Source organism: Geotrypetes seraphini, chromosome 15, assembly GCF_902459505.1.
Source record: "Geotrypetes seraphini chromosome 15, aGeoSer1.1, whole genome shotgun sequence".
NCBI classification, from domain to species: Eukaryota; Metazoa; Chordata; class Amphibia; order Gymnophiona; family Dermophiidae; genus Geotrypetes; species Geotrypetes seraphini.
This window is the reverse complement of record NC_047098.1, coordinates 66,869,583-66,896,448: the sequence shown is the minus strand read 5'-3', so window position 1 is coordinate 66,896,448 and position 26,866 is coordinate 66,869,583. Positions and strand designations below refer to the sequence as shown.

General features: G+C 45.1%; 1 protein-coding gene and 1 long non-coding RNA gene across 4 annotated transcripts in view; one reads left to right on the top strand and one right to left on the bottom strand.

Annotated features, from left to right (window-relative positions):
* LOC117348986 overlaps positions 1 to 26,866 on the bottom strand; it is a 92,515-nt gene that overhangs the window by 31,035 nt on the left and 34,614 nt on the right. The window lies entirely within an intron of this gene.
* LIMK1 (LIM domain kinase 1) overlaps positions 4,036 to 26,866 on the top strand; it is a 72,306-nt gene continuing 49,475 nt past the window's right edge. Inside the window, exons 1-3 of one of the 3 annotated variants that reach the window (XM_033921772.1) lie at positions 4,036 to 4,179; positions 10,851 to 10,947; positions 12,107 to 12,214. In XM_033921772.1, the coding sequence (XP_033777663.1) occupies positions 4,122 to 4,179; positions 10,851 to 10,947; positions 12,107 to 12,214 (263 nt within the window). In that variant the 5' untranslated portion in view covers positions 4,036 to 4,121. Of the gene's footprint in view, positions 4,180 to 10,850; positions 10,948 to 12,106; positions 12,215 to 16,278; positions 16,463 to 26,866 lie in introns of those variants that run through there. The other 2 variants (XM_033921774.1, XM_033921775.1) reach the window with 2 other exon arrangements.

The window sequence follows — 26,866 nt, the reverse complement described above, 5'->3', positions numbered from 1 at the left end:
GAACGGTTTACATGTGGTTTTGTCTATTTGGCAAGTTTCTCTTCAAATTCTTTCGTAGCCTTCTTTATCAATGTTTTGCGTCTAACTTGCCAGTGCTTAAGTTTTTTCTTATTTTCTTCAGTTCTTTTGGCTCTAATAAGCCTCTTTCATGTCACCTTTTAACCATACCTGCTCTCATTTGCTCTTCTTTCTACCTTTGTGAATACACGATAGGCATTCTTTATCCCTTTGAAAAAGCCATGTAATGGGGAAAGGACTCTGAAGTTTCCATAATACTTTGCAGGTGGTACTCTCTCCCTACCTGAGATTTGCAAGACAATAGATAGGTTAAGCAGAAACTGGAAGTCTTCATACTTTGGCTGCTGTCACCCACTATTCAGCTATCGTAGATTTCTCTCCTCCTCAGCCTTATCCTTCCCCTCCCGTCTCTTTTTTTAAAATTAGTGCAAAATAAGCAATCTGTGCCAAAGGCATCCTGCACATGACGGTTACCCTTTTGTGCAAGTGCCTGAGGAGGGTGAAATAACATCCAAGCCTGAGTGCATGCCTTCTACGTTTGCTATTTCCTTCCCCCATCAAGCTAAACATGTCTCCGGAGCCCCCCTTCACTGTTCCCCCCTAAAGTCTGTGCTAGGGAAGCCCTCGTGTAATTATAAGCAGCTTTAGGGTTACCATACGGCTCCAGAAAACCAGAGGACGGATTGAGACATCTAGCATTTACTTCTACCGAAAGCAATGGGACTGAGAGACATCTGGGTTTTATTTCCATTGAAAGCGATGGCAGTAAAAATCTGGCTGTCTCAGTCCGTCCTCCTTTTTCTGCAGCCATATGGTAACCCTATTAAGCAGGCTGAGACTAACAATCTTCAGGGGGAAATCTCTTTGTTGATCCCCCTTTAATATGCTTCCATTGCTTTGAAAATTACCACCATAGGATCTCCCCATATAAGCCTCTGACTGAAGCGGAGATGTATTTGGGTTTTTTTTAATAGCTCACTATATGATCAAGGATCAGCATGTGTTGAATATGTAAGAGATGTCATCTGTGTGAGTAGCACTGCAGTATGATTTAGGGCTTCCAGAAAGAAAAGGTGAATGAAATTTAACAAGAGCTGAAACACGCCTAGATTTGACCCACAGAAACACTGCAAGACACCTTAAGGCTGATAGCACAGCAGCTTTGTTGGGTCTAATCAAGTATTGACAATGAATCTGGACTGTGCTGCAACCCAAATGATTAAACCAGCCTTCCAAGACTGCTTATTTGTGGTTGGCATTGTGACAAATCGCCAGCTCTCCAGTTTGCGATGCCAATATTTTGATCACGAAGGAATGCAGCTCTGGGCCCCTTGTCGGGCAGATTGGATGGCTCATGCGGGTCTTTATTTGCCTTCATGTACTGTGTTCCCCCCCCCCCCTTCCTCCCCAGCAGGAAGAAGTGCTTTCTCAGCAGCTTTGGCTTTGTCCCATAATGCATTCACAGCAACAAAACTAGTGGATTCTTCCCTCCCACTTCCCTTAGAGCTGTACTGGAGGGAGGGAAGGGGGCTGGCCTGTTCCAAACATGCTGTGTTGCAGGGGTGCCATCTCTAGCCCTGACAATGTAATTCCTTTAAAAAAAATAAAATAAAATTCTAGTGAAATCAGATGTACAACTCCGTGCAGCTAATCCGGCTCTCCCTGAACTGCTAAATGACCCAGATGCTGGAGCGATTTGATTAGAGCACTCCTGGATTTCTGACTCATCCCGAGCATTAAGGGAACCGCAGCACTGATGTGAATGGGTCGAACCAAAAAACTACAAATCCCACACTGCACTGGGGTGTAAATTTAAAAACCAAACAAAACCCAGGACTGGCTGAAAAACTCTCCCTCCTAGACCTGGGAAAATTGGCAGCTCTGCTGATGGCGAGACAACAGCCCTCCTCCATTCCCATCTCCAGTTCCACTGGAATGTGATCTGTGATTTATTTGTATACGAGGGCCGTTCAAAAAGTATCAGACCTTTATTCATAAAAAAATACTCGTATTCAGATACAACAATCTTATACTAATCTCCTTCAAAGTAGTCCCCTTGGGCTGCCACACACTTCAACGGTTCTGCCACTGTCGGAAGCAGTCTCTTTCGAGATTGCTTGCAACTGGTCTGTCACATTCTGCATGATGTCTTCTCTTGACTGAAATCTGGTCCCTTTCAGGGGCATTTTGAGCTTGGGGAAAAGCCAGAAGCCACATGGAGTAATGTCGGGAGAGTAGGGAGCCTGAGGAATCACAGGTGTGTTGTGTTTGACCAGGAAACTCTGTATCAAATGTGAAGAACGGGCAGGTGCGTTATCGTGATGTAGCTGCCAATTGCCTGCTGCCCACAGGTCCGGCCATTTGTGTCTCACAGTGTTATGAAGGTGATGCAGAACCTCTTGGTAGTACCCCTTGGTGATGGTTGTGCCATGTGGTGTGTACTCATGATGAACCATGCCACTGGAGTCAAAGAAGACGGTCAGCATGACTGGACATTGGTACGGACCTGTCTTGCTTTTGTTGGCCTCGAGGATGTTGAATGCTTCCATTGTAATGACATCAACTTGGTTTCTGGGTCATATCCATAAACCCAGGACTTATCGCCAGTGATCACTGTGCTGAGGAAGTTGGGATCACTGTTCATAGTCTCCAGCATGTCCTGTGCGATCTCCAAACGGAGTTGCTTCTGCTCGATTGTTAGCAGCTTGGGCACAAACTTCGTTGAAATTCTCCTGAAGCCCAAATCCTCAGTCAAAATGGAATGAATGGATTCAACGCTGATGCTCGCCTCATCTGCAAGTTCTCTGATCGTGATTCGACGATCCTGCATTACCAGGGTCCTCACTTGGTCAATGACGATCACATTTCTGGATGCTGAGGGCCTACCAGAACGTGCTTCACTCGCCACTGATGTGCGGCCATCTCTGAAGCGCTTGTACTACTCTATCTGTGCGGTGCCTATTGCTTTGTCCTCGAAGGCCTGTTGAATCTTGTGGATCGTTTCCACTTGGGAATTAACCAGCTTTACACAAAATTTAATGCAGTAGCGTTCAACTTTTTCTGTCATTTTGTCAAAAATGAAAATCGGACGGCGCTCACTTACACTTCCTCACTCATCGGCGGTGTGCCGGCGGCTGATTGCTTCTGTTGGCGGGAAAAAGTTCAAGTATGTGCATTAGGGTCGCCTACATATGTGCATCAAACCAAGCCTGCCTAGCTTTATTTGTTTACCCAAGAAAAATTAAGGTCTGATACTTTTTGAACAGCCCTTGTATCTTGGTCACCATCCTTTACATTAAGCTCCTCATTCTGTTTTACAACTAGTCAGAAATGTGCTTAGTCCAGTACAGCGGATAACTTTAGAAGCAGTGCAAAATTAATTGCACAATGCAATCCCTTTATCTGAGCATCAGCAGTCAGGGGATTAGGAGAGGAAAAGTACAGAAGTGGGACTTTTACTCCAAACAACAGAAGGAAAGATTTTGGAAAGCAACCCCTTCCCCAACCAATGCTCCCCTTGCAAAGCCTCAAAAGGATCCCGGAGCTGCCAAGATCAGGAGAGATTTGGTCCAATCCAAGATTTCATTATGTTTATTAAAATCTTTATATACCGCCTATACAGCCAAAAAGGATCGAAGCGGTTTACATCACAATTGAAAAGAACTCCATTAAAAATAGAAATACATATTATCATATTACAACTAAGATTTATATATATATATATATATATAAAGATAAAATTATATATATACAAATTATTTCAAATTCATGCAGACTGTATACTTTTTAGACAAGTTTCATTTACACACCAAATATGCACCTAAATACACTGAATTCAGTGCATTTGGATGCGAGTTCAAATGCAGCAAAATCTCCCTTCTGAAACGGGCTCAGCGTGTTAACCATCTCTGCAGGATGAGGGAGGTGATGGGTTAATGCTTTCTCCGGAATGCTGCGCGGTTGGCCAGCCTCCCCCTCCCTCCCTCTCCCCGCAGCCCTCCCTCCCCTCTCCCCAAGAGACGCTGCCAGGGCCGGTGGAGAGAGGGAGCGGCGGAGTCTCCGCACCGATCGCCCCCTCTGCAAGCTCGGCCAAAGCGGAGTGAATGAGGTTAATGCTGCTCTGCTGCAGCTGGAGGGATGAGCACATGGGCGAGGAGGAAGGTCAGTGGGGGGCGAAGCTGGAGGGAAGGGGAGGGGAGGGTGCAGAAATCTCCCTCTACCCAGCCCCCTAAGCCCCGGGGTTCAGGGGGGGGGGCTTTTAAACTGCAACAGAGGTGCATTGGAGCCTATGTGGTCAGTTCAGTCGCGCAGCTGCTTGCTGGTCAGCTCCAGCCACTGGTGGACATTTGTACTCGCTTTCTGGGCTTCCAAAAGATGAATTTGGTCTGGATGCATGCCTTCATTTATCTTGTATTCATTCATGTGCTGTTCACAGTTATAAGTCTGCATGCTTTGTTTTGGACCACAATCCATGTTTAAAAAAACAACAACCCCCAATTCCTCTGAGTTGCTATGACATTTATGCTGTGTGTGTGTACCAGTGCGATGCATTCCTGCTCCTGGTGCAATCTATGCCTTGGGCTCTGCTGGAGATTCTTTCTTCATCTGTCTGTGCTGTATTCCTACTATATGCCTGGGGATCTGCCTGCTTTTGGTGCAGTGTGTGCATGGGAGCAGTTCAAGATTCACTCTTCTGTTTATGCCAGTAGTCTCAAAACTCACAGCCCACCAGGTACTATTTTGAGGCCCTCGGTATGTTTATGATAATCACAAAAGTAAAATAAAAAAGTTTCTTGATCATATGTTTCTTTAGCTATAAATTACAATATTATTAGCCAAAAGGAAAGATTTATAAACTTCATGCAAAATTGTCATTTCTTTAATAAGACATTAACTATTTTTTTCTGAGGCCCTCCAAGTACCGACAAATCCAAAACGTGGCCCTGCAAAGGGTCTGAGTTTGAGACCATTGGTTTATGCTGTGTTCCTGCTCCCAGTGCAATTTATTCATGGGGCTGTGCTGAAGATTTGCTCTTCAGCTGTCTGTGCTGTATTCATGCTTTACATGTGTTATATCTGAAAATGATTCTGATAAAAATCAGCAGCAGAGCCCAAGCAAGGCATAGATTAGCTTAAAAAAGGATGTATCCAATCCTGCGTTTGATTTAGCACATCTGTAGGGTTAAGCTTTTCCTTTGTGCAGTGCATTAAAACCAGCACTGGATTAGTCTTTCTGGCTTGATCAGGTGAGATGACAGTTTTCAAAGCCTTTATGCAGATAACTGGTTTGTCTGAAAATTGTTCTCCTTTGCCCAGTTAAAAGTTCAAATAGACTGCAATAGCGCGGACATATATTTAACTGGGTTAAAAAGAGGAATCCTGTGAGCGTATTCAGATCAGGGAAGGCAAAGTAGCATTCCTTCCTGGGATTTTAGTCCCTGTGGGTAAAGAATCTTTTACCACACTGACTTCACAGGTGCTGATTCTCAAATGGAAACAATTCCATGAATATTGTGATCCTGAGATGCATATGCAAATTAATGGTTAAGGAGCCATTAAGCAGTGGCGTGGAGGAATTCAAACTCGTGGCTAGAACTGCTGCCTCAGCACCCTGAGGATCCCACTTAACCCTCCATTGGCCCAGGTACCGTAGTCAGGTTGTGAAGGCAATATATGAAATAGAAAATAAGAACTTGGAAAGAAATAATTGATCTTGATCTTAATTGGACAAATTAGGGGTTCATGTGGGGCACTGAGCTTGCTATTACTATGCCAGTAGGGGAGAGGGGTGAGGAGAAGTGCCGGTGAGAGGCAGTCAGCTGGTGTCAGCACCAGCGCCTCTCCTCCTCACTGGTGTCTTGCGGCACACCTGGAATCTCGCCACAGCACACAGCCTTAGGCCATTATTGAGATGTCTTGGGGAAATCCACTGCTTATTCCTAGGATAAGAAGCATAGAATCTGTTTTGCTACTTGGGATCTAGCTAGGTATTTGGGACCTGGGTTGGAGTGTTGGAAACAGGATACTGGGCTTGATGGACCTTCAGTCTGTCCCAATATGGCAATTCTAAATGTTCTTATGTGAGCCAAGTATAGGACAATCAAGGCATTGTGTGACATCACTGCTGAGGTTGGCTCTTAGACATTGGTGGAATGAGGCATTATGACATCACAATCTATACAGAAGAGATAGAATAGGGCAAAAAGGAGGAGGTATTGCCCTGTATGTCTAAGAAGGAGTAGAGTCCATCAGAGAAGGGAAGAAGGAAGAAAAAGAAAAACTGGAGTCCCTCTGGATAAAGATTCCTAGACAAAATGGAGCAGACACAAAAATTGGCCTCCACTATTGACCCCTAGCACAGACGGAAGAAACAGACGCAGAAATGAGAGAGGAAATCAAACATGGATGTAGAACAGGTAACGTAACGATCATGGGAGATTTCAACTTTCCGGGGATAAACTGGAACCTAGGAATCTCAAACTGCGGCAGGGAATCAAAGTTCCTGGAAATGATAGGGGATTGCTTCCTAGAACAAATGGTGGGAGAACCGACAAGAGGAACCGCAATCTTGGACTTAGTTCTAAATGGCATAACTAGAAGGACAACAGATGTAGAAGTCACGGTCCCGCTGGGGACGAGCGATCCCAGCATAATCAATTTTAAAATTGGCATCGGGAAGGGGAAACAAACCAAGACCAAAACCACAACCTTTAACTTCAGAAAAGGGAAATATGACAGCATGAGAGTCATGGTTAAAAACGGCTCAGGAAAAGGACAGCCGAGATCAAAACGGTCGATCAAGCTTGGTCCCTACTAAAAAATACCATCACCGAAGCACAGAATCTCTACATTCCACAGATATCCAAAGGAAGGAAAAATAAAAACAAAGGAGAACCAGCTTGGCTAACTAAAAAGGTGAAGGATGCGGTAAGGGATAAGAGGAACTCGTTTAAAAAGTGGAAATGTGGAATTCGTTTAAAAAGTGGAGGCCTGGAATAGTCACAAGGTCGACCAGAAGAAGTGTCACAAGGTGGTAAGAGACGCCAAAAAGGTCTATGAGGAAAAGATAGCACAAGAAGCCAAAAACTTTAAGCCCTTTTTTAGATACATAAAAGGGAAAAAACCAGCAGAAAAAAACCAGCAAAGGAGGCAGTGGGCCCTCTCGACGACCAAGGGAGAAAAGCGTGTATCAAGGAAGACAAGAGGATTGCGGATAGGCTAAATTCATTCTTTGCGTCTGTCTTTACCAAGGAGGACACTACATCAATGCCCGAAACAGGGAGAGCATTCAAGGGAGAAATTGAGGAAAGCCTCACCACAGTGAATGTGGATTTGGGCATGATACACTATCAGATCTACAAACTAAGAAGTGACAAATCCCCTGGACCAGATGGAATTCAACCGAGAGTGCTAAAGGAGCTTAAGGTAGAAATCGGAGAGCTATTACAATCCCTAGCTAATTTGTCAATTAGAACCGGGCAAATACCAGACGACTGGAAGATAGCGAATGTCATCCCAATCTTAAAAAAGGATCGAGAGGAGAACCGGGCAACTATAGACCCGTGAGTCTTACGTCGGTTCCTGGGAAGATGGTAGAAGCACTAATCAAGGACAGCATAGTGCAACCTAGAAAATCACGACCTGATGAGAGCCAGTCAACACGGTTTCAGGAAGGGGAAGTCATGTTTGATGAATTTACTTCAGTTTTTTGAGAAGGTGAACAAACAAATCGATAGCGGAGACCCGGTGGATATAATATACTTGAACTTCCAGAAAGCGTTCGACAAGGTTCCACACGTAAGGCTTCTGAGGAAACTACAAAGCCATGGAATAGAAGGGGATATACTAAGATGGATAGGCAAATGGCTGGAGAACAGATTGCAGAGGGTGGGCATAAATGGGAAGTTCTCGGACTGGGAGAAGGTGACAAGCGGTGTGCCCCAGGGCTCGGTTCTTGGGCCCATCTTATTCAATATCTTCATAAATGACCTGGAAGAGGGAACAACAAGTAAATTAATCAAGTTTGCAGATGACACAAAACTATGTCGGGCAGTTGGGTCATAAAAGGATAGCGAAGAACTCCAGAGAGATTTGAACCAGCTAGAGAAATGGGAGGAAAAGTGGCAGATGAAATTTAATATAGAAAAATGCAAAGTGATGCACCTAGGCAGGAAAAACAAGGAACATGAATATAAAATGTTAGGTGTAACATTGGGCAAGAGCAAACAGGAAAGGGACCTGGGAGTACTGATAGAAAGGACCCTGAAGCCGTCGGCTCAATGCGCATCGGCGGCAAAGAAAGCAAACAGGATGTTGGGCATGATAAAGAAGGGAATCACGAGTAGATCGGCAGACATCATAATGCCGCTTTACAGGGCAATGGTCAGACCACCCTTGGAATACTGTGTCCAACACTGGTCTCCCTACCTAAAGAGGGATATAACCCTGCTGGAGAGGGTGCAGAGGCGAGCCACGAAGCTAGTAAAAGGTATGGAGAATTTGAACTACAAAGAATGCCTCGGAAAACTGGGATTGTTCACCCTCGAGAAGAGAAGACTGCGAGGGGATATGATAGAGACTTTTAAAATACTAAAAGGATTTGATAAAATGGAGCAAGAAACATCGTTATTCACATTGTCAAATGTGACTCGGACAAGAGGTCATGGACTGAAACTGAGGGGCAACAGGCCCAGGACAAATGTCAGGAAGTTCTGTTTCACACAGCGAGTGGTGGACACTTGGAATGCTCTCCCGGAGGAGATTGTGATGGAGACAACCATTCTAGGATTCAAGGGCAAGTTGGATGCACACCTTCTTGCAAACGGGTAAACAAGGTCTTCATCAGGGAACACCCACGTAGCCTCCACATGTGCGGGTCGCTGGACTAGATGGACCTATGGTCTGATCTGGGGAAAGCAGTTTTTATGTTCTTATGTTAATCTCAGCTCTGGAATGTTGCTACTCTTTGGGTTTCTGTCAGGTACTTGGGACCTGGATTGGCCACTGTTGGAAACAGGATACTGGGTTTGATGGACCTTCAGTCTGTCCCAGTATGGCAATTATGTTCTTATGTCAGCCAAGTATAGGGCAGTCAAGGCATTGTGACATCACTGATGAGGTTGGCTCTTAAGCATTGGTGGAATGAGGTATTATGACATCACAATCTCAGCTCTAGAATATTGTTACTATTTGGGTTTCTGCCAAGTACTTATGACCTGGGTTGGCCACTGTTGGAAACAGGATACTGGACTTGATGGACCTTTGGTTTGTCCTAGTGTGGCAATTCTTATGCTTTCATGTTTTGTAACACTAGGCACCCAAATCCCATAGAGTGCAACCCAAAAAGGGATATGACATTTGGACACAGTGTTATAGAATACTGGGAATGCATTATATATGGTTTCAGCAGAGTGACTGCTACCCACTATCCTGTGAAGTGCTCACTCACCAAGGGTGCTCACCTTTATAGAATAGTGCTGACAGTTTTTAAGTCCCGTTACTGACTCTGGCTCATGTGCCTAGTTTGCCTTTGAAAACTGGATGTGATGCATGCAGGGTGAAAAGTAGCTGAATATAGTGCAAACAGCAGAGGTTATTTAAACACTGGAATCTCCCCAGAATGGAAAGGGGGGATCTTATAACTCTTTGTGCCAGGCAACTGCCAAAAGACGGCTCAGCGCACTACCCGGTTCCCGATTGTTTTCTAGAGGGATGTTTCCTCTCTCTGGGCTGATATTCATCATTTGAGAGCTTGGCTGCTATTGTTGCTTTTAAGTGACACTTCTCAAGGTGGACTACAACTCCCAGAGTGCTCTGAGGACAGCCAGGAAAATTCACGGTCAGGCTTCTTGTACTATACTGAGGTTAAGGTTTTATTTCTCAGAATAGAATTTTTCTGTTTCCTTCTTCCTGGTTCATGAATTAATTTTTCCCTGTCTTACAATCCATCAAAGTCAGCATCTGAAGTGTCCCAGTGGGAATCTGATCACTTATTCACCAGGATTAAGTGACAAAGCATTGAGCCAAGAGAAAAAGAGATCCCGTCTTGGCCATCTGATGGAGACTTCTGTAGGATATGAAAGGGTTAACACCCTGCTACCCATCTTCACTGGGGACAGGATGATGTATTGATCAATGCCAAGCAGAATTAAACCACCTGCTTCCCCCACCCCCCAAAAATTGTCATACAGACAATGAGTTAAATCTGACTGTTATACTTAAGAACATAAGCACTGCCTCTGCCGGGTCAGACCAGGGGTCCATCGTGCCCAGCAGTTTGCTCCCGCGGCGGCCCCCCAGGTCTATGACCTGTAAGTGATCCTTTACCTAAACCTTTATTTCAATTTATTTACACATAAATCTCTAGAAAGTCCTTGAAATTGGGTGGTTGGATCACAAGTGTGGCACTGAGATCAGGGGCTGAATCCATGCAGTGGGTCTGGAGTTGTATGTGGGTCTTACAGGTACTGGAGTGGGTTTTAGGGCCTGGGTCCTAAGAGTGTGTCAGCTGGTCAGAAATGGGGATTAAAGGTTGACTGGGACACACAACTATTTTATTTTATTTATTTATTTATTTATTTAGATTTATATCCCGTTCTCCCAGTAGCTCAGAACTAGGGGTCACAGATTAGTACACAGGATCTATGAAAGCGTTAGGTCTGAGTTTTTCAGAGATCAGTTTTCTCTGTCGCTCTCTCTCTCTCTCAAGAGGTTGGGTCTGCTCATTTCCCTCAAAACATTTATGCTCAAACTCCTAATTGGCAAAATGCATGAAAATGCCTTGAGTGTAATAACATTTTGCTTTCTCTCCCCTTTTCCTCCTCCTCATACAGGAAATGACTTACCCTTGTGTGCGAGTTGTGGGGAGTGTATCTATGATGGGCAGTACCTGCAGGCCCTGGGCTCAGACTGGCACTCAGACTGCTTCAGGTAAGGGCGGCTGAGAATCTGGTGACATTCAGATGGTCTCTCTGAGTCACTCTAGAGCTTTGTAGACATTGATGGTGTCTCTTGCTCCCTGCAGGACTCTATTGACATTCGGACAGTCTCTCTGACTCACTCTAGAGCAGTGGTCTCCAACTCAAACCCTTTGCAGGGCCACATTTTGGATTTGTAGGTACTTGGAGGGCCACAGAAAAAATAGTTCATGTCTTATTAAAGAAATTGCAACTTTGCATGAGGTAAGTACCTACAAATCCAAAATGTAGATTATCTGAAATCTGAAATTATCAGAAGCAATTAAGGAAAGATTTATAAACTATAGTTTATAAATCTTTCCTTAATTGCTTCTGATAATTTCAGCTATACACAGTTGAAAGCAGTGCAACATGCAGAAATTGAAAAACTATCAAAGTATCATCTGCAAGAGATAAGATTTTGGACCAGCTATTTTGAGGCCCTCGGTATTATAAAGAATGATTCTTTATGGAAAATCTGTGCCTTAAGTGTCCAGTGGTTGCGTTCAGGAATATTGCCCACCTCACTGCTGTAACCTCACGCTAGCGCTTTCCTGCGTCTGTACGCAATTGTAAGGTGGAGTGGAGCGGACAATCGCATACAGACCCAGGAAAGCACTTGCGTGAAGTTACAGCAGTGAGATGGGCAATGTTCCAGAACGCGACCACCGGACACTTAAGGCACAAATTTTCCATAAAGAATCATTCTTTATAATACTGAGGGCCTCAAAATAGTATCTGGCGGGCCGCATGCAGCCCCTGGGCCACGAGTTTGAGACCATTGCTCTAGAGCTTTGGTGACATTGATGGTGTCTCTTGCACACTGCAGGGCTCTGGTGATAATCAGACTGTCTCTGTAGATCGCTTGCAGGGCTCTGCGTCACTCTAGAGCAGGGCTGTCCAACCTTGGCCCTCGCCAGGTTGGGTTTTCAGGATTCCCCAATGAATATGCATGAGATCTATTAGCATACAATGAAAGCAGTGCATACAAATAGATCTTATGCAAATTCATTAGGGAGATCCTGAAAACCTAACTAGATTGTGGCCCTCGAGGACCAACATTTGAGAACCCTGCTCTATCTACCTCAGGACACCAAAGTCCCTTGATCTAACCCTGCTCATTTTGTTTGCAGTTTGTGGCTTTTTGGCAGCGTTTTATCGGGCTGTGAACAACTGCAGTGTCTGAAAATGATTGATTGCTCCATGATTGAAAAAAAAGGAAGAATATGCCAGACCATTGGGTCAGTGGTAATGCTGGGAAAGTTATGCTCATTGTTGAAGGTTATAGCTGGTGGCTAAATTCAGGGCCCATGATTGCACGATTCAATTCAAGAAAACGTGGGACAGGCACATGGAATCTCTTATGGAGAGGAGGAGATAGTGGATGCTGCGGGTGGGCAGACTGGATGGGCCTTTTAGCTTTTATGTGCCGTGATGTTTCGAGTTTTTAATTAAATTGGATATCCCACTCTGGGAGCATGCCATCTAAACCAGGGTTTCTCAAGTCGGTCCTGGAGTACCCCCTTGCAATTAATAGGCATAAACTTGATTTGCATACACTGCCTCCATTATATGCAAATTTCTTTCATGCTTATTCATTGTGGATATCCTGAATACCTAACTGGCAAGGGGTTACTCCAGGACCGACTTGAGAAACACTCGTCTAATCGATGGTACACAACAAAGTATTACTACAAAATGAGCCAGTATACAATCAGAATAGACAGAGAGAAAGAGTCCAAGAGTCGAGAAATCCATTAATTTATAGGAAAAAACCCATGGGTTAAACTAGAGGGAATGCATGTACGAGGCTCATATTCAAAACTTTGAAACGTCGAAAACCCAGCCCAAGTGGGCACTTGAACATCCTAATAGCTGGGATGAAACTGAATTTCTGGACGTCCAGCAGCACTTCTAGGCCGCTGTGCAGCCAGAGCTCAAAGGGGTGTGTTGGGAAGTGGGTTATGGGCGGATATCGGCTGTACTGCAGCGATAATCAAAGCTTGCCCAGGTCATCCTACACGGAACTTAGACCTGTTTTAATTTATTCATTTGTATCCCGCTTTATAGAAAGCAGCTCACAGCAAATACATACATAATAACAATATGTATACAGTTAAACTAAGAGCAGACAATAACAAAACAGATTAGTAAACAGCGATCAACTAAACAATGGGACACCCAGTTCATATACTTCATCTTACAAAATAAGGATCTTTTTAATAATTTTTTTTGAATGACTCAGATTTTCCTGCTGGCTTATATACAGTGGAATCTCAGCCTTAATTATTTGACCATTGGAATGTAAAGATCAGCTTCCCAAGATGCATTGGGAGGGGGAGGGCCCATCATTCTAAGCATGCAGCCCTATGGGTAGGAGGGAGTGGGCTTCCCTTCTGCCGATTTGTTATCCAAAGATACAGGGATTGTCGGAGGGAAAAGGTGTGAGGGAGAGACAATTGTTTTTTCTGTCAGGGACCCTCAACGGCAGTATCTCTGCCCCTCTGAGAGCTGTGGCATCTTAGCCAATCCATGAACCTTTACCCCCTTCAGCACCAATGTGATGGCATCAGAGTTCCAGATGTACAGTTTGCATAACTGTAATCTTATTGTTTAAAATTGCAGCAGACCTGGGGCAGGCCCGGTGCCTAAGCAGGAGGGTGCAAAGATCCAGATATGATTGCTAAGCTCTGTTCCCTAGGCTGAGTGGGGTGCTGGGAAGGCAGGGCATCCAGCTACCAGGGCACAAGAACATTTCAACCTGTGCTCAACAGTGATACCTGGTGGCCAGACTTAGGTTCAGATGTACTGGGCTCCAAAGTGAGCTGCAGTTTGGGTCCCCTGAGCAAGCACTCTCACTGGTAGAGTTACCATATGGCTCCAGGAAAAGGAAGACGGATTGAGACATCCGGGATTTTACTTGCTTTCAGTGGTTCAGTAAAATCCAGATGTCTCAATCTGTCTTCCTTTTTCGGGAGCCATATGGTAACCCTAGACTAAGGAACAGGCTCTAAAGAGGGGAAGATCATAGATTACTGCAAATGAAATCTCATGGCCTGCAATAGAGGCTGAGTCCGACTGATCTGAAAGCCCAAAGGTACAGGAGGGAAACTGCAGCTGACTTTAAGAAGACGTGAGCAGTGGAAATGGTCTCCTCATTGCAGAAGCTACTTACCCTCTAAATACCCCTAGGCTCTTTGTGCTGTGTTATCTGTCACAGCAGCTGAAATCATTCCAATCTCCTGTCACAGAATCTGAATTACTATTAGTGTTTCTGTGCCATTACCTGATGTACATATTAGGCCTTCCATAATCCATTTAATTTCTTCTATCACCAGCACTGCTGCCTGAAGCCAGTTGTGGCAGGATAAACTCACTCGTAGCTTGCCTTACATAGTAAAACAGCCTCTTGTTGAAACCTCGCACCAAAGCTGGTACAAAACCCCAAAATGGCTCAGCCAGTAAAGATTGGCCTGGTTAGTGTCTCTGGCTTTGCAAGGGTGTCAAAGTCCCTCCTCGAGGGCTGCAATCCAGTCAGAATTCCCCCAATGAATATGCATGAGATCTATTTGCATGCACTGCTTTCATTGTATGCTAATAGATCTCATGCATATTCATTGGGGGAAATCCTGAAAGCCTGACTGGATTGCGGCCTTCGAGGAGGGACTTTGACACCCCTGCTGTAGAGTCTTTTGCTATTACCTTGAGGGGCCTCAGGGATACACTTTTATTAGCAATTTTCTTTTGCTCTCTGAGGGGAAGATTCTCAAAAACTTAACTTTGCCTTTAACGCAGTCACAAAACCTCCAGCTGGTTTAGCGTGTGCGTATTTTAGTGGCGGATTATCAAAATGGCTTACTGTGGTCTTTTCCAAGCTTCCTAGCAGTCTCCGATTCTGCCATGCAGATAGGCTCATCAGTATTTAAACGAGCACTCTGGGCAATTCTTCATCATCACCGAGTGATTCTCCAAGCATGGCCTCGGTTTTTGGCAACCAAAAATCAGCGACTGGTCTGGGGGTGCCAGTACTATGAAAAGCACATCTCTGGCTTGTGTTTTTATTATGGCAGCAGTTCCACCTCTTCAAAATGGCGGGCCTTCCTCCTCCCCAGTTCATCCTGGGATGTGCCAGGGAGTGACCAATTAGAGCCTTAGGCCCCTTGAGGAAGACCCACCATTTTGAAGAGGCGAGCCTGCTGGCCAGAGGGAGTAGTCATCCTTCCAACCAGCCTTTTTAAACAAGGCACCGGGGGGAAGGGGGGTTGGAGATGGGAGGGAGTGGGCATCCCTCCTGCTGCCAGGAAGGGAGGTGCATGTGTGTCAGGGGGTTGCTTTACAACTGCAGCGAGAGGGAATGGGCATCCTTCTCGCTGCTGGGGGGATGTCGGGTGGGTTGCTTATCGACGGTGGTGGGAGGGAATGGGCATCCCTCCTGCCAATCTTCAATTTGGGGTCTTATTTTTTTTATGTGTGGTTGTATTCTGCGCATGTGCTGATTGCTCTCACCAGCGATCGGCACTTGCAAATTTAGCAATCCTCCGCAAACCTAATTTGCATGCGGGTTTTTTAAAGAATGAGTCACCTTTTTGAGATCGTTACAATAGCGGCCGTGACTGTGACCCGTCAGATTTTACCGCGAACATTAGAGAATCTTCCCTTGAGTCATTTCAGACCTCCTGCTGTCTCAGCTACTTCCACCAGGAGGCGCTGTAGAGAACGGCAGAGGAACACTGGCTGTGGGGGAACTCACAGCTCCTGTGACCCCAGCCTCTGCCATCAGGAGGTGCTGTAAGGAATGGAGCAGAAATACTGGTTGTGGGGAAGCTCTGAACTCCTGTGGTCTCGGTCTCTTCTAGTTCTAGTCCTAACACAGATGTGTTTTTTGGGTGACCGAGCTATGCAAATTAATCTGATTTTTAGACCAAATGTGTGCCGATATGCACTGTGCATGTTTAGCAGAGAGCTCCAGGAGAGCAGGAATCTGCAGCTCCAGCAGCGTGGGAGCCCTGGCAGGCTGTTTTCACTGTGTATACAAAAAAAGAGATGCTTCTCATTTCCGTTAGGCACAGCTGGGATAGGAAGGATGTGTTCCAGGTCTTTGGGGAACGATGTCTGAAGAGCCCATCTGCTGCCTCTTCCCATTCCCCAGGGACTAGGAGGGCTCAGGATACAGGGTGGCTGATCCAGCTGTTCTCTCCCCAGCCCCAGGGGAGAGGTAGGCTCAGAGCAAGGCGGGGCAGAAGTTGCTGTCTCCTCCTCCTCTCCCTTCCTGTTCCTCTCTGTCTGTCTGGTTCACTTTGTTCTGGGCGAGAAACTGCCCTGCCAGGGCACAGAAGTGACCCTGGGATCTGAGCTGCAGCCGCTGATACTGGCTGGGCAGGATCAGGTGCAGAGCCGGTCTGGAGCCCAGGCCACCCCGGGAACCACATAGCGGTGAAGATGCTGAGAGCGCTGCTGTGGTGGAGGCAAAGTCTCAGTGCAGGAGCCAAGTAAGTAGGAAACAGGAACTGCCACTGGTTCCCCTGTCACACTCTGCATGGCTGCTTCTGTCTCTTTTTCTCCCCCTCTCCTGCAAGTCTGATCCCGTCTCTGCCTTTACCCTGCAGCTCCCCTCAAGATGGAAAGCTGGGGCTGCATTAGGGCAGCTTGTCTTCTAGAGCAAACCCTTTCATCTGTGCCTGATAAAAAGAAAACTTCTTTTTATTTGGACTGAAACTGGAGATCTAGAGTTGCTTCTGAACGCGCCCTGCCTTCCAGGGCAATTTTTTGTTAACTGGTCCTTGTGTAATGGCTTAAAGTGTAAAAGGAACTCATCTCAGCTGTTGCATGTGGGCAGACCCCCTTCTCCCCTCCCTTCCCTGTGACTCAGCTTCATTCTTCTGGATCTTAGGGAAGAGTTCTGAGCTGTGCTGATGCAGCAGACGGGAGGTACAAAGCGCTGTGCAGAGTCTGGTGTGTGTGTATGGAGGGGTTATGGATACAGTCCAAGCACAGTGACTGAACCATGTGCTGACCACAGTCTTTTCTTGGCCGTCTGCTTAATATATTCACCCCAATCCTGAGCCCAAAACCTCAATATGCAGCGCCAGTATCCACAGAGCAACTGCCTCTGAATATTTGCTGGCGTTTTCCATATAAGCAGCTGGTACTGTCTGGCTAGTGCTGAGACTGTCTGTAGTGATATTTTTCAGTAGCTTTATCCTGGTAGCAGGTACTTTTATTTGGATAAATTCAAAACACGTCAGGTAGACTCATTTTTCAGCAAAAAGGTATGAAAGAACAACTCCGTTGTTGAGCAGACTTTATTGGCTGCCGATAAGATCTCGGATTTAAACTGAGATAGCCTGTTTGGTCTATAAATCACTATGGTTTTTCTTCCGATCGATGAACAAACTCTTTAGACCAGGGATCTCAAAGTCCCTCCTTGAGGGCCGCAATCCAGTGGGGTTTTCAGGATTTCCCCAATGAATCCAGTGCATGCACATAGATCTCATGCATATTCATTGGGGAAATCCTGAAAACCCCACTGGATTGCGGCCCTCGAGGAGGGACTTTGAGACCCCTGCTTTAGACATTCCAGCAAAATTTGCCACATCGAGAAGCTCATGTTGTTTTAAGCTGAGTTGTCCTTCTGTTAAGAATATTTCCAGTGCAATATTCCCAACCCTGTCTTGGATGACCACCAGGCCAGTCGGGTTTTCAGGATAGCCCTAATGAATATGCATGGAGCAGATTTGCATGCCTGGCACCTCCATTATATGCAGATCTCTCTCATGCATATTCATTAGGGCTATCCTGAAAACCTGACTGACCTGTTGGTCCTCCAGGACAGGGTTGGGAACCACTGCTTGCTGCATAAGGAATCCACTCTGGATTTTTCACTCTGCCTCTGGTCTTTCTAGCTCCACCTTCAATTCTTTCCTTCTGCACGCGGTAACATCTCCGATGCTCATATAATTCGTATGAGCGTCCGAGCTGTTACTGCCACGGCTGGCACTAAAAACACTAGCGTGGCTTTGTAAAGGAGAGGGTTAGTGCTTGGAGTGAATTTGAAGCACTACCTGCTTGAGAATTCAGACTTCGGTCTGTAACTGACAAGCCGATCCCACTGGGTACCTGTTAGCCAGCCTGCATAGTTTTCTCTGGAGCTCAGGGCCATCCCTGAGGTGGCTCACCTGTTGTTAATCGGGGGTTGAGCGCAGACTCGGTGGTGTCTTGTAGGTTGTTGGCTGTGTCATCGCACCGCCCGTACCAGTGCGCATCTGTTGGTCCTCAGGGTGGCGGTATAGTCAGACATAAGAGTCTGACTGGTGGCCCAAAAATCAGCTTTACAGAACCATTCCCAGCATTGTGGCAGTGAATTTTCTCTTCCACTTACTGTGAGAGCTGAAAACAGGCTACAGCACAGATCCTGTCAGGTCACAATGGCAGCCTGTGAGAGGAATCGGGGGAGGTTTGAAAAGTGGGGGTTTCAGTATTTCTGAATGTTCCCCTATGTTACCCCTCCTGAAAAATCCTAAAATCACCATTTTTAGAATTTGAGAAGTGTGAAAAATATCGTGATTTGGGTGTGAATTTTTTTATGGCAGCCATCTTGGATTTTTTGCAATCTTTTTTTTTCTAAAGCTCCCTGCTTATTCAAAATTGCAAATTTTGCCTAAATACCTGCTGGGATGGAGTCCTTGGGCTCTCCTCTTGTGCATTGTTGCCAGGATTGCACATATTTAACATTTTTAGAGTATTTTTGCGCCACGTGGCACAGCTGAGGGGGGAGGAAGCTCAGTGTCCAGCTTAGCCTCTCCCCTACTGAAGCAGGTTACCAAAAGCTCAGATAGCCCAGTGGGGGGGCCTTTGTGACTTTCTGGGCTCAGCATGGCTGGTAATTCCGTCCGCCAGGCTGTGGACCTTTCACAGCCTAGGAAATGCAGATTTTAGTCACCTTAGGGTGACTCTATGCCCCAGAAGCCAGAACTTTTTCTGAATATTTTTGTGGTCTGAAGATTAGAACCAGTGGTCTTCCTCTGTGCAGTCCCTATCCGCCTCCATGGCATATTCTCGATTCGCCCTGCCACTGTGCTTGCGCTGCCTGATCCTGATCTGGGGAATCCTAATGCGGATGATTTGCTTGCTGACCCCTTATTTGCAGGTGCAGCGCTTCCCGAGGCGGGAGATCAGGGACTGTGTACTGGATCTTTGGATCCCTCTGGGGTTTTTTTTTGGTTTTTTTTTGGAGCCTGGAAATGCTTTCACGATCCTGTGCTTATTTGAGTCTATGACTTTGCCGGACCTTATTTCTGAATCTTTGCAGGAGTTCATTACATTACATTAGTGACTTCTATTCCGCCTGCAGTTCTAAGCGGACTCAGAATAAGACAGCTGGATATTTCCAGGAAGTTACAATTTAGGGGGCGCTTACACAGTAGATGCAGGGGAAATTGCAGTTTAGGGGACGTTAAATAGTAGATGCAAAGGGAAGAAATTGAGGAAAGGAGGAGAATTGAGGATTACTAGTAGGGAAGAAGTAGTTTAGGGTTGGTTACTTGATAGGGTCATTGGGTAGAGGGGTAGGAGGTCAGCTGGAAATTTGCATGGAGGTGGGAGGTTGCGAGGGGGGGATAAGAAGGCTGTATAGTCTTTTTTGAATAGCAGAGTTTTGATTTCCTTTTGGAATGATTTAAAGTCACTTGTAGTTGTCAACAGGTTGGAGATGGAGGGGTCCAGCTTCACTGCCTGCGAAGCTAGGAGGCCATCGTACATCTTCTTGCGCTGAGTTCCCTTGAGTGGTGGGTAGGAGAATAGGATCTAGGTTCTTCTTAGTCTGGATGTGCGGTTACGATTTAGACGGTTGTTTAGGTAGGTGGGTGCAGTTCTGTTTATTGCTTTGATTAATAGACAGTAAAATTTGAATTGGATTCGAGCTCGTATTGGTAGCCAGGGTGAGTCTAGATAGGCATTGGTGATATGGTCAAATTTTCTGAGTGAATAGATCAGTCTGAGGGCAGTATTTTGAATGGTCTGAGTTGGTTTATCAAGTTTGTGGGGCATGGTAGAGGATATTGCAATAGTCCACTACTCCTAGGACAAGGGATTGGACTGTGATCCTGTAGTGATCTTTTTCGAAGAATTTTCTTATTTTTCGTAGGTTGCGCATGGTGAAAAATGCTTTTTGAGTAGTTTTGTTGATTTGGATTTGCATTGTTCAGCATCTATCTATCGACACTCCAAGGATTTTGAGAGAGAGCTGTATGGGGTATTTGGTGACGTTTATTTCTAATTCTGTTATGAATGGGGTTTTGTCCTTTTCAAGTAATAGAAATTTTGTTTTGTCCGAGTTCAGTTTCAGTTTGTGGTCTAGTATCCATTCTTCCACTGCTTCCAGTGTTGTTTTTAGGTTGCCTAATGAGGTGGGGTCTTGGGTGTCGAAGGAGAGGAGTATGGTTGTATCATCTGCATAGCTGAAAGATTTTACGTTTAGGGTATCTAGAGTGGTGCCAAGGGAGGATATGAAGAGGTTGAAGAGCATGGGCGACAGCGGTGATCCTTGTGGGACTCCACAGGGGTTAGACCAGGGGTCCGATTTGTGGTCGTTTGACTTGACTCTGTACGTTCTTGTTTTTAGGAATCCTTGGAACCAGTTGTATACCGCTCCTGAGATCCCTATGCCGTCTAGTATCTGAAGTAGTATGGTGTGGTCTACCAGGTCGAATGCCGCTGAGAGATCGAGTTGAATTAGCAACATTCTTCTTCCTTTACTAAGGTGCTGTCTAGCTGTGTCTAGTAGTGTTGCTAATAATGTCTCTGTACTATAGGTGGATCTGAATCCTGATTGAGAGTGGTGAAGTATGTTGTGGTCTTCTAAGTAGTTGGTGAGGTATTGCGCTACTAGACCTTCTATTAGTTTAATGTATAGTGGGACTGAGGCGATGGGTCTATAGTTAGAGGGGGTGTCTATTGGGCCTTTGAGATCTTTCAATAGAGGGGTGATTATATCTCACCTAGTTCAAGTGGGAATTGACCTTCCGTGAGTGTGGTTTGGATCCATTGCATAAGGTTGGCTCTGAATTTAGGGGAGGCGTTTGTTAGGAGATATGAGGGACAGTTGTTCAGATCACATGATGCTTTGCTGTATTTTTTGTAGAGACGGTCCATATCAGACCATTGAACTAGTGGGAAGGCAGTCCAGGTCCTGTCGGCCGCTATGGGTTCTTCTGTTGTAGGTTTTGTTATAATCTCGTCAAGGTAGGTTGATGAGTTATTGAAGGTGGATCTGATTGTGGTGATCTTGCTTTTGTAGTGGTCGGCTAGTTGGGAGGCTGTTGGTGGGTGGTTTCCTTGATTGGCTAAGAGAGGCTTGGTGTCAGTGAGGTTCTTTACCAGTTTGAAGAGCATTTTAGTGTCTGGGGCTTTGGTGCCAACTAATTTGGAGTAGTAGGCTTTCCGTTTTTCATTAAGTTTGATCTTGTATTGTTTGATTAGGTTTCTCCATTCGACTTTGGTTTGTTCTTGGTTCTGCTTTTTCCAGGCTCTTTCGAGTTATCTACAGCGCCTTTTTAGTTGTAGAAGTTCGATGTCGAACCATTTGTAGGATGGCCTGCAAATTCTGTTCTTAGGTTTTAGTGGGGCTAGTTCATTCAGTGTTGTTTCGCTTAATGTGCACCAGTGGCATATAAATTCTTTAGGATCTGTGGAGCCTATTGCGGGGTCTATTTTGTCCCAAAATGTGGTTGGTTCGATTTTTTGGCGAGTTTTGAAGGAGGTTTTGTGGGGTTCGGGTTTGTTGTTGCTTTGTGCCCAATTGATATTGAAGGTATATTTGTAGTGGTCTGACCAGAGGGAGGGATGCCAGGTACCATTGGAGATGTGGATATCTGGTGTGTGGGAGTTTTGGGTTATGTATGCTGCAATATCAAGTTGGTGACCTTTTTCATGCGTGGGTTGGGGGTTAAGGATTTGGTAGGATAGTGCATTGAGGTATGAGATTAAATCTTCAACTTGTTTTGAGGTGTAGTCTTCTAGGTGTAGATTAATGTCTCCGATGAGCAAGTTATGTGTTGAGTTTAGAGAGTTCAAGTTTCAAGTTTATTAGGATTTTATATACCGCCTATCAAGGTTATCTAAGCGGTTTTTACAATCAGGTACTCAAGCATTTTCCCTATCTGTCCCGGTGGGCTCACAATCTGTCTAACGTTCTGGAAGATGAAGTCTTCGAGTTCGTGTTTGGAGGTGTTCCATTTGCCTGGTGTAATGTAGCAAAGAAGGCAAGTCATGGTACCTGTGAGTGTGTGATCGGATAGTTGGCAGGCTAGGAGGTCCAGGTGAGGGGAGGAGCGTTTATCCAGGACTTTTAGGTTGAGGTTGTTTTTTACTAGAATAGCCAGTCCTCCCCCTCGCTTGTTTTGTCAACAGACTAGTTCTAGTTTGTATCCTCTGGGGCAGAATTCGGTTATGCGTGGGTCTGAGTCGGAGGTTAGCCATGTTTCGGCTAAGAAGAGGCAACCTAGTTGTTCTTTAGTTATCCAGTCCTTGATTAGGTCTGCCTTTGGGCTAATTGATCTTATGTTCCATGTATGCACAGGCTAATGAGGTGAATTTTGTGTGAGGAGTGGAGATAATCTTTGGATGGAGGAGGTTTCTAGGAAGTGTCCAAGGTTTTTGAGTTGTTGTCTTGGGCTTTGGAGGTGGCCTTTTTCCCCAGATGGGGGGATGCTTTCGTGGGTAGCAGATGGGCAGGATATCAGATTTCTGGGGGGGGGGGGGAGGTTTCCTGGATGGTTGGATTTGTCTGTAAGCTGCATACAATGAGGGTACTACATGTATCTCATGCATATTCATTGTGGATATACACAACCAAAGAAAATACGATCATGTTACTCCATTGTACCGCGAGTTACATTGGTTCCTTGTGGAAGTGTGTATTGTTTTCAAACTAGGTTGTTTGTACTATAAAGTCGTCGCTGGTCAGGCCTCAACGATTCATTTGTTTTTTTCTTCTCAGAAACACTTGAGAAAAACTCATGCCTTGTTTGCCTTTCCACCAGTTAATAGCTGTAAATATAAAAAATTTATCTTTTCAAGCTGCCATGCATGAGAGTGCTCCTTGTTTCACGCTTACCTTCAGTTTCAAAGGCAATTGAAGACCCATCTCTAACAAATTCATAGGCAATTAGATCTCTTCATTCAGATTATTTCTGTATCCTTATTACTCTTTTGTGAGCCGCATAGAACTATGCGATCTAGAAATTGAGTTATTGTATTGTAAATGTCCTGGGAAGGGAGGGCTGCTGACAGATATGGTGGAGACAAGAGAAATTGGTAGTTAAAAACAGGGGAAGGCCCCGGCCCGGTCTCTGTCACGGCCAGGCTACAGCGTCCATCCCACTCGCAGCAGCCCAGCGCTCTGCCTCTGAGGAAGACCGAGTCACCATCCACCACAGCTCAATGGCCTGCTTTGCACAATTGTGCTCCTCAAGGGTGGGCCTGTCCACTTTGGTTCCAGACCTGCCCAAAATTGACTGTTTGGCTACCCTACTGATGACGGATGAGAACACCAGTCTCTTTAACAAGGTGTTTTTTTCTCTCTCAAGCGTTTTGCGCTCTTGCATTCTCCTGAAGTTGCCTTTAGGTGCTCCGCTTACTGATCACCTAATGAGCTACCGTTCAGTTTTTCTTTGTGGTGTTTTAATGTTATGTCTCTGAAGATTGATTTTGGTCATTAGTTTTTGGCTGCTTTCTCCACAAAGCAGTAGCACCCTCCTTCACGGTATTGCTTTGGATTGCAGTGAAAAGTGCAGGTTGGCTGGGTATAATGGCCTTTATTGTATGTGAGGGATGGAAACAAATGGCAAAGGTATTGGCATCTCAGCTGATTTTGTTCTGACCCATAACAGTACCCCTCAAACACAAGGGCGATCACCCCAAAATCATTTCCCCCCCCCCAAATAGCATCCTCCCTCAAAACAGCCAGGAAAGACATACTATGGTACAAGCAAAGGAGAAACATGGAGCATATCCCACTTGTATTAAAAAAAAATACCCAGAACTAGAAATCTCAAGGACAGGCAGAAACAACAACTCCTACACCCAAGGTTGCATTACTGCCGCACACCAAACACGTCACACCCTTGTCTATTTTTCACATTCTGCTCTCAAAGTACTATTCAGAATGCAGGGTTTTACACTGATCTACACAATGTTTACTCTTGGGGGAATTCTGCACAAAAATTTAAAAATTCTACTGCCTGTGACCTGAAGAGGAAGAGAGAGGCTGGGAGGGTGGGAAGGAAGGGAAAGAGAGAGGCTGAATGGACTTGGGGGTGGCAAGAGAGAGGCCCACCCAGAATTGGCTGTCTGATGGCAACTCTTTTATGTTCATATATTCTTTTCACAAACTCCACCCATAGCCACAAACAATTGCCGACTTAAGGAAGTGCTGCAGATGATCTGGAATAGCCTGCCACAAGGAAGGATTGGCAAGGCTGTTGAAGATTTCCAAAAGTAACTGCAGGCCTGTTTTGTTGCATAGACCATCAAGAGAAACTAGAAACTTCTACTTATTTGCTTATCCAAAACTTAATGGGCGTAGATAGGACCCTGGCATTTCAAGCTGGTAGGCAACAATCTTGGTTAGGTAAATGTATTCAGCAAGCTATGTTATCCTATTGCTGTTTTCGGAAATTAATTAAGACCACTTTGTTCAATAAGTTTATTACTTAGAGAGTTTTATTATTGAAATTCTATTTTACAAATATTTATATTATTGTATTTCGCTGATTGTCCAGCTCTTTTTAGTGTAAACTGCCTAGACTTTTGACTATGGTGGTATAAAAGAATAAAGTTATTATTATTATTCACAGTGACCGCAAAATTCTAAAACATTGTTTATTTTATCATTTGAATTACATTATTTTACTGGGTTTTAGCTCAAACATTTTTAATTCACAAAAATTGCTAGGTAGTAATGCTAAAATGTTAGTAGCATCAACATAGATAAGTTAGTAGCATCAACATAAGATAATTAAAACTCCCCTTTTATCAAGCTGCATTAGGGTTTTTTTTATCATGGGTCGCTGCGGTAAAAACTCTGATGGTCAAAGAAATTTTATGGGCATCGGAGCTTTTACCGCAGGTTCCCCGCGGGGACAGCTCTGGCTGTGGGAGATTGCAGACTTTCCTAGCAATATCTGCTTCCTGGAGGTGGGGGGGTTGGCTGCTTTACAGTGCACCCAACTGGACAGCCTGCTGCGTGGCTCTGTGGCGGTGTATCCAAAATCAGAGCCAACTGTGTTTCTGGGAGGGATGGAGGTCTCTGGCTGGTGCGTTTGGCCAGAGAGGCAGTCAGAAAATACCTGCTGTCCAGGTTCCAGGGCTTGTTGAGGGAGGGGATCTCCCTGTAAGCTGTTTCAGTTTCCATCTTGCAGTTTCCAGCACACAGTATGGCACAGTGAGTAACAGGCTGTGAGATCGATTTGGGGGGTCTCCAGAACCAGGTTTTAGGTGGTTTCAAAGTTAGTCCTAGGTCCTCACCCCCAAAATCCTAAAATCACAGATTTTTATTTTTTTTTTATTTTTGGTGTGAGTTTCCTGGACCATTTTAGCGTTAAAATCGCTTTCACTGCGGCCATCTTGGATTTTCCAATTTCAATTTAAAGCTTTTATCTGTCCCAAAATACTTCATTTTTGAAAGAAAGCAGTTCAGATGGACTTCTCAAGGAGGATACTTTGGATTCATGCCATGTTTTTGGTGGATGGCTGGCGTGTGAACATCTGTGTTCATATGCCATGAGCTGCATGGGGGGGGGGTTGCCATTGACTTTGACCCCCCCCATGGGGAGTTCTAGTGCTCAGTCCATCTAAGGACCGCCTAAAAAGTCCAAACTAGGGCCTGGGAGCAGAGCAAGTGCATCTCTGGTGAAACGCAGCCACGATTCGGTATTGAAAGCCTGCAAAACTCCAAGCGCTTTAAGCAGGGTTCAAAGGGGGGACAGGGTTTCCCCCAGAGATTATTAATATGTTATATCAAATGTACCCTTTTCACTTCCACATGACTAACATAAAGGGGACTTATCGGCACTGAGCTTATTTAATTTAATAGGAGTCCATATAACTCGTCTGACCATAAAGTATAAGGACTGTTTCATAGAAGCAGATTGGCAGGATCTGAGGCGCTTAAGAAGAATACATTTCCATTGATCATCAGATATTGGCATAGTCAATTCACAGGACCATATATCCTTTAAATTGCTCCAGTTGAACCAGTACTTTATTTTACCAGTTTGATGCTTCATGACCTAATCCCGGTGCTTTGTTTTGTGGTTTCTCCAATTGTTTTTGGAGTATTGAGGTTCCCTGTTTGTTGTGCTCAGGGACACGTGCATAGTTGCACACAGACAGGATGAGGGTGGGACTCAACTTCCTATTTTTGCTCCAGGAGACAACAGGAAGTTATTGCCTAAAACCTGGGTGATTTGTTAAGCAGAGCAGCCTGTCAGCCTCGGGGAAGTGTTTGAAGAGTCAAGAAGGGGTGTATTTAGCTTCTCACTACAGACTTGGGACACTGTAAAATTTCCAGTTTCAAGTGGCATTGCAGAATTCTTTCTTTCTGTTCCTTCCACCACACATACACCCTTTCTCCATCACTGTCTCCATTTCTCATTTCAATAACCACTGGCCTCTGCTCCTGCCATTCTTTTCGCCTTCAATTCAAATCTTCTCTGCCCCACAAAATCCCTTATATTTTCAGAGCTGAGCAAGTCTAAAGGAATTTTTCCCTCATTCCCCATCCTCCATCATGTTCTGTCCCAAAGAGATGCTCAAACTTACAGAACGGAAATTGGTCAGAGCTGTACAAAATTCTGCTGCTTGGGTGTTGATGGGAATATCTTGCCTTACCAATC